Source organism: Stenella coeruleoalba (genome assembly GCF_951394435.1).
Source record: "Stenella coeruleoalba genome assembly, chromosome: 17".
NCBI lineage: Eukaryota > Metazoa > Chordata > Mammalia > Artiodactyla > Delphinidae > Stenella > Stenella coeruleoalba.
The window spans coordinates 23,931,329-23,947,485 of record NC_137163.1 but is presented as its reverse complement, the minus strand read 5'-3'; the positions used below and the strand labels follow the sequence as shown (position 1 = coordinate 23,947,485).

The following is a 16,157-nucleotide window of genomic DNA, read 5'->3' as shown; positions in this document are numbered from 1 at the left end:
AATTGCAGAAAAATGAATCAAATGAATATGACAAGCACTAGAGTTTCTGATGAAATTAAAAACAAATACACAGATGAAGGGAGTAAGCAAGAAGAACAGTGGAGTTTCAGAGTTGTAGTGGCTCTAAGTAATACTTATCTAGGTAATACTATAGGGAATACTTTATTAGAGAGGAGACAAAAAGAGCAAGGAATTATGAAAAGGGCATATTGGGACTTCCTTATGAATAATAGTGACAAACAAGTGGTGTTTGATTTTTATGGATTAAATAAGATGATAAAATTAGTCATGTATTTCACATACTAGAGCTTTGGTTTAACCTTAGAGATCTGTACAGGTTTCCAGTCTTTATGAAAGATCACACAAGATTAAAAAAAAAGTGGAATCAGACATGACATTTTTCCCTTTGATGTTGAAACATATTTTTGATGAGTGCATTCCTTAATTAAAATATTATGTATAAGTAAATGAGTTTCTTAAATTTAAAAACAGAAGTAGTATTCGTTTACTTCTGCACTTGCATTAAAAATGCAATTTATTGGGCTTCACTGGTGGCACAGTGGTTGAGAGTCCGCCTGCCAATGCAGGGGACGCGGGTTCGTGCCCCGGTCCGGGAAGATCCCACATGCCGCGGCGCGGCTGGGCCCGTGAGCCATGGCCGCTGAGCCTGTGCATCCGGAGCCTATGCTCCGCAACGGGAGAGGCCACAACAGTGAGAGGCCCGCGTACCGCAAAAAAAAAAAAAAAAAAAAAATGCAATTTGTTTAATTAAGATGGAACAATGAATGCAAGGTCTGTTTCTTAAAGGTATAAAAACATCACTAATAATAATTAGTGTACACACTAATAATTAGAAGGATAACTTCAAATTTGTCATAAATAATTATATATAATATATATACATGAAATTTGTATTTTTTTATTTTTTATATATATAATTGGTTTTACATCAAACAATGATGTTTTATCTCACATCTAACAACTAACTTTTTTCAACCTAAGAAGTCAGAGAGGAAATATTTTGCATTTACATGGAAGTGGTCTGGTTAGAAACCTTTCAAAATGCTTCTCTCAGTAGTGAGCTGTTATTTGTGTTAATTCTGGTTTCATCTATTATGTAATTCTTTTTTTAATGGATGAGCAAGCCTTACGTACATTCTTAACGCTTCTTGCTGCACTGTCAAACAGGTTGTCCTTAAGGCAGAAAAAATATATTTAATTGTACTAAAAATGGTAAATTAACCATACTCGGGATTCTCAGATATCTACAAGAATTTCTAACTCTTTGAAGCAAACTTATATTTAAGTATCAACCCAATATATAATGTCAACTTCAGGCTATATTTAAAAACATTAATCCATACTGTGGTATTTATATGTCAAAGTTTCAGGTTTTCAAAATGTTTTGCTGATATACATACATAGTTTTAAGAAAACCCTGGCTGTATGCCTAAGGAGTACTTTTGTAAAAAAGTACACTGCAGCAAGCATTAGGAGATCTTAATTTTCATCTTGAATTTTCAACAGACACAATGAGCCTCAAGATTCATTTCCCTCAAAGGGGAACACTGAGCAGTCGGATCCTTAAAATTCCTCTGGCTCTCATCATTTTATGACTACTCTGTTTGTCTAAAGAGAGGCAACCATGGATAAAGAAAATGTAGCATATACCTATAAAGAAATAATATTCAGCCTTAGAAAAGAAGGAAATCCTGCCATATTCAACAACATGGATGAACCTTGAGAACATTACGCTAAGTGAAATAAGCCAGCCACAGAAGGACAAATACTTCATGATTACACTTACATGAGATAGCTAAAACAGTTAAACTCATAGAAACAGAAAGCGTAATGGTATTTGCCAGTGGATGGACGAAGGGGAAATGGGGAGTTGCTATTTAAAGTTTCAGTTATACAAGATGGATAAGCTCTAGAGATCTGCTGTAACCATATTGTGCCTATAGCTAACAACAATGTATTGTACACTTAAAATTTTGTTAAGAAGGTAGATCTCATGTTAAGTGCTCTCATCACAACAACAAGAAGGTTAATTCAAAATTATGGAATCGTAATAGATATTTAACCAAATTACTGTTATGCATAAGCAATAATATGCATGAACCATAGCTTCATTGCATGTTTTAGTCTAATAACTGTCAGAAATAAGGTAGTAAACAGGAACACCTGTTTGATAGGATTAGTATCTACAATATTTACTTTGTAGAATGAATATTATAGCCAGTTACCTCTAATTAATTTATCTTATTTAGTTGGACAATTGTTGATTCACTAGCACAGTCTTTGTGCTATCCATTACATAAATCCATACCATATACATATGTGTATGCATCATAGAATTAGTTTAATTAGCTTGATATATCATGTTAATTAGACCTTCAGCTTTTTGAGTACTAAGAAATATTTCAGCTCTTGTGGGATAGCTTAGAGGACAGTTATATGACAGAGTTGCAATACTGATAAAACCAAACTTACTGCTTTATTTGCTATAGCAATGGACTGGAATCATCTAGTTTGCAGAGTTACTAATTTCATGCCTATAGAATGTAAATGAATACATTTGTGTGGGAGCTCAGAAATCCACACTTTAAGAAATGCTACAGGCAATTCTGATGTAGATATTACAAGAACACCATTTGAGAAATACTGCTAAATTTGGAACTATTAGCATATATAATAATATATATATTCCATATATATGAATGATAATATACCACATATATGTATATCTGATTTATGTATTTGTATATAACATATACGTACCTATCTGTATCAATACATATCAATACGGACCCACACATAGTTGTATTATATGTAAAATACTAATGAATATATATTTTCTCTGGAGGGACTGCATCAGTAAAAACAATGTGGAAGTTTTTTAGTTATATCCTAATATTTCTCCTTTTCTTTCATTAACAGGTTTTTAGCTGAGCAAAGGCCACCTAGAAGAAGAGTCATACTTCCTTGTGTCTCTTTCAGCCAAGTGGCCATGTAAGAAAATTTTGGCCAATGAGTACAAGCAGAAATAGTAGAAAATGCAGGGTAGCAACTAGAACCTTGTTTAAGAGACAGTTGAATGATGAATACCCTTTGGCCCTTCCCCTCCCCTTTCCTTCTTCCTACTGTCTAGACTGTAAACTAAATGGATGTAGTCTGGACATGATATGATCTTTGGAATGAAGGCCACCTACAAATAGAATAGTAATATAAAAGGATCCTGAGTATTTGATATCAGGGGTTTCCACAACTGTCTTGTACACCTACATCCAGACTTTAAATTTAAAAAACAAAACAAAAACTTGCATCTCATTCAAGCCTGTTGGTGTTTTTTTACTTTAATTTTCTTTTACAGTTGAACCTAATCCAAACTAATGCATATGGCTTTCTTAAATCAAGTGTAATCACTGGGTAAAAGAGGTAAAAACAGATGGTCAACTGATGTCCTTTTTATAAAGGGCAAAAATCATTTATTCATTTCACGAATATATTCGAAATACCTAAGGTGTACAATGTAAAGTTCTAGATATTATGTATAACTTGAGATCCAAGCTGTCCTTAAGATTCTGTTATTTTTGTAACAGTATGTATACAACTAGAAACAAAGTACGACAACCAATAATCATGAACATCAGGAGAACTGCAAGTTCTTAAGATCACTGAAGCCATGGAGATTTATGCAAATTACAAAGTAGAGTGAACAGAAAAAAAAAAAAAAAGAGAGAGAGAGAGAGAGAGAAACAGACAAACGTTGGACAAATGCGGGAACACACAGAAAGGATAAAGAAAGAAAATCCACTCAAAAAGATTCTGGAAGATACAGTCAGTAAGGAATAAGAAAGGGTAAAAGACAGGACTTCATAGTAACAAGGGAGATGGATGTTCTTGAAGAAATGATCATTCAAATGTTGCAAATAAATCAAGTAAGATAAGTATTAAAGTAGGAATTCAGATATCATTGGTCATTTTGGAAAAGGCAGTTCTAAAGAAATGATGGGACAAACCAAGTTACATCTAGTTAAAGAGTGATTAATCAGGGAGCAAAAATTGATGGTGTAGAAGAGAATTAAAATTGTGGGCATAACACTCCTCAGTGAGAAAGGATAGGTTCTAGTGTACACATGGAGGAACTAGCTTTCAATGGGAGTTAGCCTATGATGGAAAAATTTATCAGCTCAAATCTAAATATTAGGTAGTTAGCATTATTTAAACTACCTAATAAATATAAATAAATGTGCATATATAGTTTAAATAAAATACACTATATACTTTCTTTTATTCTTAATTTGAATACAATTAATTTAAACAGGTCTTCCTATGTTATATGATCTGAGTATGTTTTTGCTAATATTCTGATTTTGATAACTGTGTTAATTCCCTTGATTTTATCCAATACTCCATTTTTTTAGATACTGTAGAGATTTTTAACTATAGGAGAGTAGGAATAACTATGCCAAATAATTATTCCTACCTCAATCTCTGTCAGAATTATGTTACATATTACCAGTTTCTGGGGGGAACATGCTCTGTGGAAATTCTGCTGAAGCCTCAACCTTATACCTTACAAAATGAACTCATTTCCCTTCTGTTTAAAATATATTAATGGGTCTTCCTGATCTTTCTATTATTGTTCACATGTGTACTGTCATCCAACCTGAAAAATTACAATTATTATACAATTCTTTATTACTGTCTGTGATAATAACTCATTCCTTGTGGTCTTTGATTGCAAGCCTTTGGTCTTTTATTTCTATGTACAGGGCTTCCAAATTGGTTAAATTCCTTATAACCTCTGCCATGGAATCATCCCTCACTTGACCTTTTAATCTTCATTTTCATGGTCTACCTCACTCTCTAGTTACTGCTGCTTTTTCCTCCTTCCTTCCTTTCACAAACAGATTTTTAAAAGGAAAGATTAGTTTCACTATCTCCACTTCTTCACTTTATTACAGCAAGTCTCCCCACTCTCTCCATCACCAATTTTTTGCACTTTAGCAGATCATTCCCACCAGTGTGAACACAGGGTTTTACCTATCCTAGTTTAACAAACAAACCAAAAATTAAAAAAAAAAAAAAAAACCCTCTTGACTCTACTTCTTCCTTCAGCAATTGCCCTATTTCTTTGTTCACCTTTGGTTACAAATGTCCCTGAAAGGCTTATGTATACTAATGGCCTACAATTTTTACTTTCCAATTCTCTCTTAAAACCACTCCAGTAAGACTGTCACCGACAAAACTCCTTTCATCACAGTAATCAATAACCTCCATATTACTAAATCCAATGATCAATTTCAGAGTTCATCTTACTGGCTTATCATCAGTATTTGACATAGTTCATCAGTTCCTTCTCCTTGATATACTTTCATTTGGCTTTTAGGAAACCACACTCTTGGTTTTCCTCCTATCTTATTAATTATCCTTTTGAAACTCTTACCAGTTCCTCCTAGCTTTGTTGTGTTTTTAGTGTTGGAGTGTCCAGGATTCAGTTCTTAGTCTTTTTCTCTCTCTCTTTTTTTTAATTTAATAATCACTTCCCCTTCTAGACTTCCAAATTTAGATCTTTATCCCACAACTTTAATTCTGCACTAAGACTTGTATAGCCAACTGCCTCCTTGAAATCTTCATCAGAATGTTTATTAGCCATCTCAAACTGCACATGTCCAAAATTAAGCTCTGGAGCATCTCTCCAAAAATGTTTCATCAACAGCCTTCTCAATATTAATTAATGGCTATTTCATGTCCTCAGTTCTTCAGGCCAAAAGCCTTAGAGCTGTCCTTGCTCCTTCTTTTCCTTGAGCTTCACCATCAGTTAGGAAATTCTCTTAACTTTATCTTGAAAACCTAACAATTTCTCATCACCTCCACTGTTATTTCCTCATCCTAATAATTATAACATCTTACCTAGATTACTGCAAGTAATATCCATTTTTCTACCTTTCCTCTCTATAGTTTCTTCCACAGAGTGATTCTTTAAAAACTAAGACCAGGGCTTCCCTGGCCGCGCAGTGGTTGAGGGTCCGCCTGCCGATGCAGGGGACATGGGTTCGTGCCCCGGTCCGGGAAGATCCCACATGCCGCAGAGCGGCTGGGCCTGTGAGCCATGGCCACTGAGCCTGAGCGTCTGGAGCCTGTGCTCCGCAACGGGACAGGCCAAAACAGTGAGAGGCCCGTGTACCGCAAAAAATAATAATAATAATAATTAAAAATAAAATAAAATAAAAAAATACTAAGTCCAATCACTTTAATGACTTCATATTTCACCTAAAAGCCAAATATAGGTCTTTATCTGGGCTCCATTAATTCTCTTTTGCTTCTACTATTTTCACCCATGTCAATACTTTTGTAGTCACAATCACCTCCTAGATGTTCCTTAAACACAATGAGGCACACTCAAGATTATATATTTTGTTCTAGACATCATTTCTGCCTGGAATGCTCATTGTTTAGCTATCTTACTTGTGTCCAGACTTTGCTCAAATCTCAACTTATCAATTAAGTAACCTACACACCCATCACCCTACTACTGCTCTCCTGACCTCTCTTACCCTACTCCACCTGTTCTTTCTTATCACTCTCTGAACAGAGTGTGTTATTACTTTATTTATATTGATTGCTTTTTAGAGCCTTTTTCCCGTCATAGGGCATAAGTTCTACAGGAGCAAGCCTCTCTGCCACTTTGGTCACTGATGCATTTAGGACAATAGCTGCCATGTAGTAGGTATCTAATAACTAATTGCTGAATGAACACTGAATGAATAGAATTCTAGTAACAACCCGAAAAGATTAAGTTTGGAAACAATTTTAAAGGGTATCTAATCTAACTCTCCATCCAATGCTTTGTAAATAAGGCAGCACCTAGTTACTTTCTACCTCCTTGACCCTGCCATAGCACCTAAGCAGATAATGCCAAACAATATTAGAGTTGAGAGAAGCCTTAGATATTACAGACAAAGAACCTGAGATCTAGGGAGGTGACATAACTTACCCAGTTTCATCTATCCACAAAGAGTCAAAGCTAAAACTAGAACTCGAGCTTCTTTATGCTATGTTATTTTTCATTTCACTGCAATGGAATTAGCTAATATTCAACAGGCCTCATAAAATTCTGCCATCCAGTAATGACTGAGTAGATCTTCCATCCCTGTTGGATCATGCAACGGTGCTGCTGACTGTTGTTTAATAAACAAGAACTTAATGAGTTAGCATATATAGCTTATAAGAGAGGCATTGGCTAACTTAATATTCTCCGTGCAGCACAATTACTGGGCTGATTTATTCCCTGTTGCCAAAGTCAAAGGCAGGTTACAGTAAGCCCTGCTTCACTGCCTGAACTTCCAGAACAGAATAAAATGCATAGTGGCCAGTGGCAAGTTCCCAGTTCCTCAATGAAGGGCCTGTAATCAAGGAATCATCTGTAATTTTAATCAAAATAATGTAAATGGGTCCCCTGTTCTCATTTATCTTTTCAGTTCTATTAAGGATTGAAAATATTATATGAGCAATGCATACTCATAAGAAAGAACCAATGTAATGCCACCTGAAATAAAATGTCTCATTCTGATGACTATATGTTTAAAAAGATATGAGAACATTAAAAAATGTAAAGGGATTAGAGGGCCAGGATTAGATTTAAAGTTTTAATTATTCACAGATCATTTTATACATCAATTCTGTAACTAATACAATTAAAAGGAATGTTGTTTTATTACATTTAAGTGACTACAGACAATATTATTTACTGATACTGTATCTTTCAATTGCCATTTATAAAAATATAACATAGTTTTGGTATTTGTATCATTTTCTTGAAAAGTGCCAAATGACCTTGGTGTTTATATTTTACAACAAGGAATTTAACAAGTCTATCTAAATATTCATGGTAACATTAATTTAAAAGGACAGTAAAACAATTAATTTCTTGCTATTTTCTTCCTGAGGAAGGGGGAAATAAATAAAGTGGTCCAGTGTCATTTAATGAGAAAATGGAGAGAAAAGAAATTTGTAGATCTGATACTATTATTGAATAAGCTGTATTTATTCCAGAAACTTGGAAACATACGAAGGGTGTTCATTTAGATGATAAACAAATTATTACTAAGAATGCTTAATCTGAAAAGAGAAAGTAACTATTATGAACATAAATGGGTATGTTATGATCCCTAAAGTAAATGTGTTAGATTTGGTTTCTAGAATGCAGTGGTAACAAAGGAACAGGTGCCAAGAAACAGTGTTTTCTAATTTCCTTCTAGTAATCAAATATGTTGCAAGTTTAAAATTTTTCATTTTTAATGGGACCTCTTCTACACCAAGAGATAAAATTATTGGAAAATCCAAGGCATTATCATCTACCTTGATATGACTCAAATATGTAACACTGTAGAAGTAGCAATTTATGAAACAATAGTTTTTGAATTCTCTAACATTTTTAAACCAGGATTCTGCTGAGTTTCATTGTACCCAGGCACAAAATTATCATGGGAAGAGTTAAAGTTATATAAACTTGGGTATCGAGGGACTGAAAGATAGAGGAAAACACAAAGAAACAAAAAAACAAAGTTGGTAGAGCTAAGTGTGTTATTTTCATCTTACCTAAAAAGGTATGACTAAGCTGATAGAAACACGGTACTTTTGCTGACGTCTAGCCAACTATGAATGTATTAAAACACATACACACACACACACAAACACACACATTTACCTAATGTCCTTTCAACAGCAATCTGCAATGTTGTCTTATTCTTTCTTCTTCACATTTGTCTTGCCTGTGTGACAGCTTATTCCCCTAGATTTCCTCCTGTCTCTCTGTCTTAGTCTCCTTTGCTGGATCATCCTCCTAAGCCTGGGCCTTATATGCTGTTGATGCTCCAACTCAATCCTAGTGCCCTCTTATCTTCTCATTCCATCCTGTCTCTGTCTAGCCAATGTTATTGATGCCTTTTGGTTCTATTACCATCAATATCAACTACACTATCAGTGATGCTTCTCCTCACAGCTCCTGAATCATATAGATAGATATTATTGTCTATTAGATGGCTTTAACAGCATGTCTCAAAGAGACTTCAAACTAAATATATGTAAAACATCTCTCAATAACCATAGCATTCCCATCCCAAACGTGACCTTCCTTCAACATTTTCCAATTCAGTGAGTATCTCTCCTGCCTTTACCCATTTACGCAAGCCAGAAATGATGTTTTATTTGAACACCACCTTCTTTATCACTCTTCAATTCACTACAGAGGTCTTTATCATTATACCTCCTAAAAATCTCTCAACTCATTCTACTTCTTTATCTCCATCAGTACCATCTTAATACAAGCTACCATGATTTTTTTTCTTGGATTACAGCAGACATCTCTTAAGAAATTTTCTTACAGCTAATCGAGCCCCACTTCAAATCAATCTCTATACTTCAGCAAGAATCATCATTTGAAAACACAAACCTCTTCGTGTAATTGCTTTTGATAAAAATCCTTTAATAAGTTCCTGCTATTCTTATGAAATATTTTACCTGGTTTAAAAGGCCCTTTTACTCTAGAGTTTACCTATGTCTTCATTTCACTAATCCCACCATTCTTCAATTACTAAGTCTACATTACACTTCAATGATATCAGTGCATTTAAATTTTTAAAACAGCATAAAGAAATATTTTCTTTTTACAAATACTATATCCTAAAAGTATGTTCTGAAAACTCTAATTTTCATGAGACCATGCCTTGAGTCTCTAAAGAAACAGACCACATTCACCCAGATCACAGTGTTTAATTTTTGCCTTCAGATAACAGGATACATAAAAGAGCTATCTACAAAAACAAAGGCAAATTACTTCCAAGACTATTCAATTAATCTGAAAGGAACCAGATTATGAACCAGAGTATGAACTGGCACACTAAGGAACACAATTGTAGGAACAACTCTTATTTCCTTATACAAGTTTTGATAAAAATCACATTATTTTTCATTGATTGAGTGATAAAGAAATACTGATGGAAAGCTTCATCTTTCAAAATTCCATTCTATATATTAGTACCCAATCTCCAAAATCTTCCTCAGCTCTGACAGCTACGCCTTACAATTTTCCTGTAACTGTTAGTTCTTTTAAATATTTAATCCTTTAAAGGCCCACATACAGTTTTTCTCTGATTCCCAACTGGCCTCAGGCAATGACATCAAAGCTAGATTGATAGAAACTACTTACCATATTGTAGGTGGCTCAGAACCTTCTATTTCTAAGTAATCATACTTTTCTTCCATTTGGAAATCAGTAAATATGAGTGAAATTGTGTCCCCAGGCTCTGCTACAATGGTCCAAGTGCAATCAGCATTATTATGATACTCATTAGGAAAACTAGGGCTTGATATGACGCCACTAGATCCTCTCATTGTTCCTCCACATGCATCTTCAGCTGTTGAAAACAAAGATGAGATGTTCAGATATAAATCATTAAGAGAAATGCGATTAAATCAACTCTGTTAACATTATTGGATAAAAATAACAGGACAAATGTTGTGATACCAAGTGCATATTATAATAATAGAGATTAAATGAGAAGTCCATGAAAAATTTAAGCACATATATAAATACAAATGCTATCTTGACTATTTTATAACCATTGATTGAAACAGCAATGAAAGTAAGTAAAAATCTATACTCCAATTAGATCTCAGGATAACAGAATTAAGATTTCCTTTTCATTGATTAGGTGATGAAGCAAGTAAAACAAATGAAACATCATTCTTAAGGTCTATAATAGGAAATCTTTAGTCACTTTGTGCATGTTCATGGTAGGTCTGAGCTTTGTTTTTATTTCCTTAATGTAGGTATATACCAAATAAATGATGTAAGAGAGAATATAATATAGTTTCTGTCATTGGCATTTTTCAAAAGCTACTGAAAACATTTGTGGAAATGCAGTTTAAATAGAATACATCATCACATATCTACAAAACTTTAATTAGAAAGAAATAATATAGTAACTTCAATAATATATTCAGTAACATATCTTTAGTAACACATTCCTATGACTCTATCAAACAATGTAAACATATTTTGCTAGGTATTCATACGATTATGTATACACAACATTATAAATGCAATGGCATCAATGCTAGGTTAAATAGAAACTATCTACTTATGATATTGTAGGTGGCTCAGAACCTTCTATTTCTAAGTAATCATACTTTTCTTCCATTTGGAAAGTTTCTACTAATTTTACATTTGGACCTGTGGTTCTCATTTCCCAAATAAGGGTCATAGATTATCCATGAGTCTACTTTTGGCCAATGTTGTATGTAACCCCAACAGAGGGGTTACATGACCACCTGTGTTTAGTGTTAAAACATAAGATAAAGCTCCTTGCTTTATAAAGAAACTGAAGCTATAAAATTTGTCTTGTCATAACACTGTTTAGGCCAGTCAATAGGCTACTAGATTATTTGTGCAATCAAATTTCTCAAGATTTATGCTGTTATCTTGAGCTACTCAGGGAATTCCTTCCATTCAAATCAAATGTCTGAGGAAATATCTAGCTCTATAAAGACCAATTATTATTTGATGTAATAGTTAACAATCTGTAACTTTAATAAATAGAGATGGCAGCATCCTGTTTAACTCCACAATGGGCATGGAATGGCAACATGCTTTGGTACTGGGAACAACTTTCTTACCATATTGTATGCATTAAATAACATTAGCTTCTTTCTGTCCCACTCTTTACCCACCTAGCTCCATAATTCATAAATTGAAAGCATAAATAATATTGTTCTTAAAAGATACTTAATTTTCATCATACACTACTGTGTATATGATATTTATTTTCATGATGCCCTCTCTATTTTTTTAAGTCTGTTGAGTAATTAGAATGAACTAGTAGTGGTCCAGTCTAGACTATGAGATATATTACTACAATTTTCTCATCAGAACATACAATGCCTTCCCTCAATACCTTAACTTTAACCTCTGGTGAAAATGTCCTGCTGCCCCCAATCCCCAACCACAAATTATTTCTACTTTTTGTCTTCTCAGTACTAACACCAACGCTGAGTACTGCTTCAGAAATAAAACGTTACATTATTATATATTTGTAGTGTAGCTGGCATACAACATATTCAAACCAGCTCTGTGAGCTATTTACTTCCCTGTCTCTAGATAAAATCTCAGGCAGAAACATTTCAGTTCACACTCAGATTAAGAAAAAATTCCTCCACTTTTTTTAATTCAAAAATATCAATTTATCAATTAATTTGTCTAGTCCTGGATACTCACAAAAAATTGTGACTTCATTTAGGTTAAGGTTCTTTGCTCCCCTGGGCTTGTGGCAGATGGGGCAGAGGTGAGGCAGTGAAGTGGGCTCTTCTTCCCTGTTTCCCCTCCTAGAATTTCTTTTCATCCACCCCTGCTCACTGAGCTCTCTATGATTCATCCTAGATTTGGAAGTAGAAAGGATCAGGGGAGATGAATCTTATTTGCTTGGCACTGATTTGGTACTGGTTTCCAAGGGCTTTGGCAGATGATTAAAGAAAGATGGTTCATTTTGTTCATGAACCTTTTCATGGGACCCTCAGAAGTAACCCAATCAGTTCCCTTGTTGTGGGTGAATGTGTTTCTCTAGCTGGCTGCTTATTTTCTCCCTCATACCATGGGTATAGAATGGTATCCTTCCACCCTCTTTCCAACTATGTCTCCTTATCCTTCTAGGTGGGCCTCTTGGGCAGGATCTAGGACAATTCCAGGCCAGAACTCCCTCACAAAAGTCCTGCATATGGTTAAGAAAACATGCCCCATTTATTTATCCTCTGTGGACATGCAATTTCTTCCCAAATGTAGCCTTCTGGGTTTACAACAGCAGACATTTAAATATTTCAGCCATGGTCTTAATGATAATACACTGTGTCCCCCAAGCTCCAGGGCAAACAAATCAATTTCTCTGCATGGTCTCCTTTAAGAAGTAATCTAGGCTCACAAAAGAGAGAAATCACCCCAAACTCCTGACACATGAGATGGAGAGCAACTAACAGCATAGTTCACTCGAGGGAAAGTCTTCAACCCAAAAGCATGACTGACTTGCAGTTGAAAACAGGATGGGAACTGAGATCTTCCAGCATTCAAACCAATGCTCTTGCCAATTCCTGTATCAAGTTCTTTGTTCAGCACTCCTGTTTGATCTCTTTATTACTACAGAGACTATCATAGAATCAGTATCTGACAAAATTGTGAAATAAATAAAGTTTGCTTTTAGTACACGTTAGATATACAACATTTTGGCTAGGTAATCTACCTGAATGCTAGAACCTTTGTATTGCAATTCAGACTGGATTTACTATAATATTTATAAAAAAACAATACATTTTCTGTAATCATAGACTCTTATAGTAAAATGTATTATCTAAATTAAAATTTTTACTTTATACCAGAGTTAGAACAAGTGAAAGGCAGAATTAGGACAAACCATGAAACCCTTAAATCTAGTGCTGTGCTCTCTCTGCTAAGTAATATTGCCTGGTCTCTGGGCAAAGTGAGTTGGTACAAATCCTGTCAATGATAGAACTTTTATTCTTTCAGCATCACTCTGTCCTGGCCACCAGGCTTGCCCGTTTGATTAGTGTTGTCTGTAGTATCTTCTGTCCCACATGTCACAGAAAGGGCAGGGTTCACAGGCTATTAAATAGAACCATTTTTTAACATACTCAAGATACACATGGGGTCATGTTGGTTACTTGTATACACTTTCTGTGAATTTTAAAGTTTATTAATTTGGTTATCTATTCAAAAAAATATTCATTGAGATCTACTAAGTACCAGGAGGAACTGCGTTAGTCTCTCATGCTACAGTGGTATCAAAAGTCAGCACAATACCTGCCCTCATTAAGTATCCTGTCTAGAAGAGAGTAAGGCTCTAAACAAATGACAAGATAAACATATAAAATTACATTTCTGTCAGGTACTTTGCAGAAGGAGCATTTAGTACCGACATTGTATGTTTGGGGCTTTGCAGTAGTTAGAGAATTCAGAAACAAGGATTCTTTGAGGAAGCAATGATGGACTAGAAACCTGAAGGGTGAATAGTTAATGAGGAAAAGGAAAATTGTTCTGAGTAGGTACACTTATGCTTTCACCAGAGGAAATGGGCATTCTCCAAAATTTTCCAAACTGAAAGAAAATCTGTGTGCAACTGCCAAGTGGTACCAAATGAGGTGGAAAGGCAACTAGGTGCTAGACCTTGCAGGATCTTTCTGACAAAACTATTCAGAGCAGTGGAAAGTTACTGATGGGTTTTCAGCAAAGAGATGACATGATTAGTTTTGAGTTTTGAAAACATTCTGGCTGCTCTATGAAGAGGAGAGGGAAAGAAGATAATGGAGGATACAGATTAGGGGGCTGAATCAAGAATCCAAGCAATTTTTGGCATGCTTTATTGTTTCCTAAAGATAAACCACCTCTCGTTTATTCAGTAGTTTAGCATATTATTATCTCAATATCTTCAAAAGATTAATTTGGTCTTTGTAGGCACTTTGGAATAAATAGTATCACTGCACAATAAATCAGAATAATTCTCTTAGGCCCATTTTTAAGAACAGTATTTTTTCACCTAAAGAGTAAAGCAACGTGATTAAATATCTTACACTTCTCTTGAGGTTAACTAGAAGTTATGATTGCTTCAAAATGTAGTTATTTAACATACAGGGAATATAAAAAAGGTTGGTAGTTTCTCTACTCTTGTCCTAAAATCTGTATAGGTTGTAAGATTTTAGGTGTGCTTTTTTTTTTTTAATGCAATACATAGGCTGAATGATGGCAAGTTGCATGTTAAGAAGTTTGAAGACTCAGTCTGTTGTAAAACATGAAGGAAACAACCAGTTCAGCCAATAGAATCAATGAAGGCAATGTAGTCTTTTGAGAATAAGAATTTTTTAAAACGTGATCATTTGATTTGGGATTTATTCCAATCACCTGGAGGAAATACTAACAACTCCCTCTTAAATTCTTAGTGTACTCAAATCTACTGATAAAAAAATATAGCTATTAAATTTAAAATATTAAACCTAATTTTGTTTATAATATTATAAATCTATCATCGAATACTCCTATTTCTACACTTTAAAATAACTAAATTTATACAAACTTGATAAACAATGTCCTTTAATCTCTTACAACATATAGAGCAGGGAAAAAAGTGACAAAATAAAATCAAAATTATTTGTACTTGTTTATCCCATTTGTAAAATTTATCCCATTTGTTTATCTTTGTTTTTATTTCCATTACTCTGGAAGACAGATCAAAAAATATATTGCTTTGATTTATGTCAGAGAGTGTTCTGCCTATGCTTCCCTCTGAGAGTTTTATAGTGTCCAAGCTCACATTTAAGTCTTTAATCCATTTTGAGTTTTTCTGTACGGTGTTAAAGAATGTTCTAATTTCATTTTTTTTACATGCAGCTGTCCAGTTTTCCCAGCACTTTACTGAAGAGACTGTCTTTCCTCCATTGTATACTCTTGCCTCCGTTGTCATAGATCAATTGACCATAGGTGCATGGGTTTATTTCTGGGATTTCTATCTTGTTCCATTGCTCTGTATTTCTATTTTTGTGCCAGTACCATACTGTTTTGATGACTATAACTTTGTAGTATAGTCTGAAGTCAGGGATCTTGATTCCTCCAGCTTCGTTTTTCTTTCTCAAGACTGCTTTGGTATTCAGGGTCTTTTGTGTCTCCATACAAATTTTAAGGTATTTTGTTCTAGTTCTGCAAAAAATTCCATTGGTAATTTGATAGGGATTGCATTGAATCTGTTGATTGCCTTGGACAGTATAGTCATTTTGACAATATTGATTCTTCCAATCCAAGAACACAATATATCTTTCCATCTGTTTGTGCTGTCTTCGATTCCTTTCATCAGCATCTTATAGTTTACATAGTACAGGTCTTTTGTCTCCTTAGGCAGGTTTATTCTTAGGTATTTTATTCTTTTTGGTGCAATGGTAAATGGTATTGTGTCTTGAATTTCTCTTTCTGATATTTCATTGTTAGTGTATAGAAATGCAACAGATTTCTGTGTATTAATTTTGTTTCCTGCAATTTTACCGAACCTCATTAATGAGCTCTAGTAGTTCTCTGGTAGCGTCTTCAGGATTTTTTATGT

The 16,157-nt window shown here is 34.4% G+C and overlaps 1 protein-coding gene across 3 annotated transcripts in view; it reads right to left on the bottom strand.

The window, feature by feature from the left end:
- The window catches only part of CSMD3 (CUB and Sushi multiple domains 3), a gene marked incomplete at its 5' end in the record, with an annotated part of 1,071,061 nt that overhangs the window by 767,700 nt on the left and 287,204 nt on the right, over nt 1–16,157 (bottom strand). For all 3 annotated transcript variants that reach the window (XM_079901374.1, XM_079901375.1, XM_079901376.1), the window contains one exon: nt 10,217–10,424. In XM_079901374.1, coding sequence (XP_079757500.1) covers nt 10,217–10,424 — 208 coding nt within the window. The remainder of the gene's footprint in view (nt 1–10,216; nt 10,425–16,157) is intronic.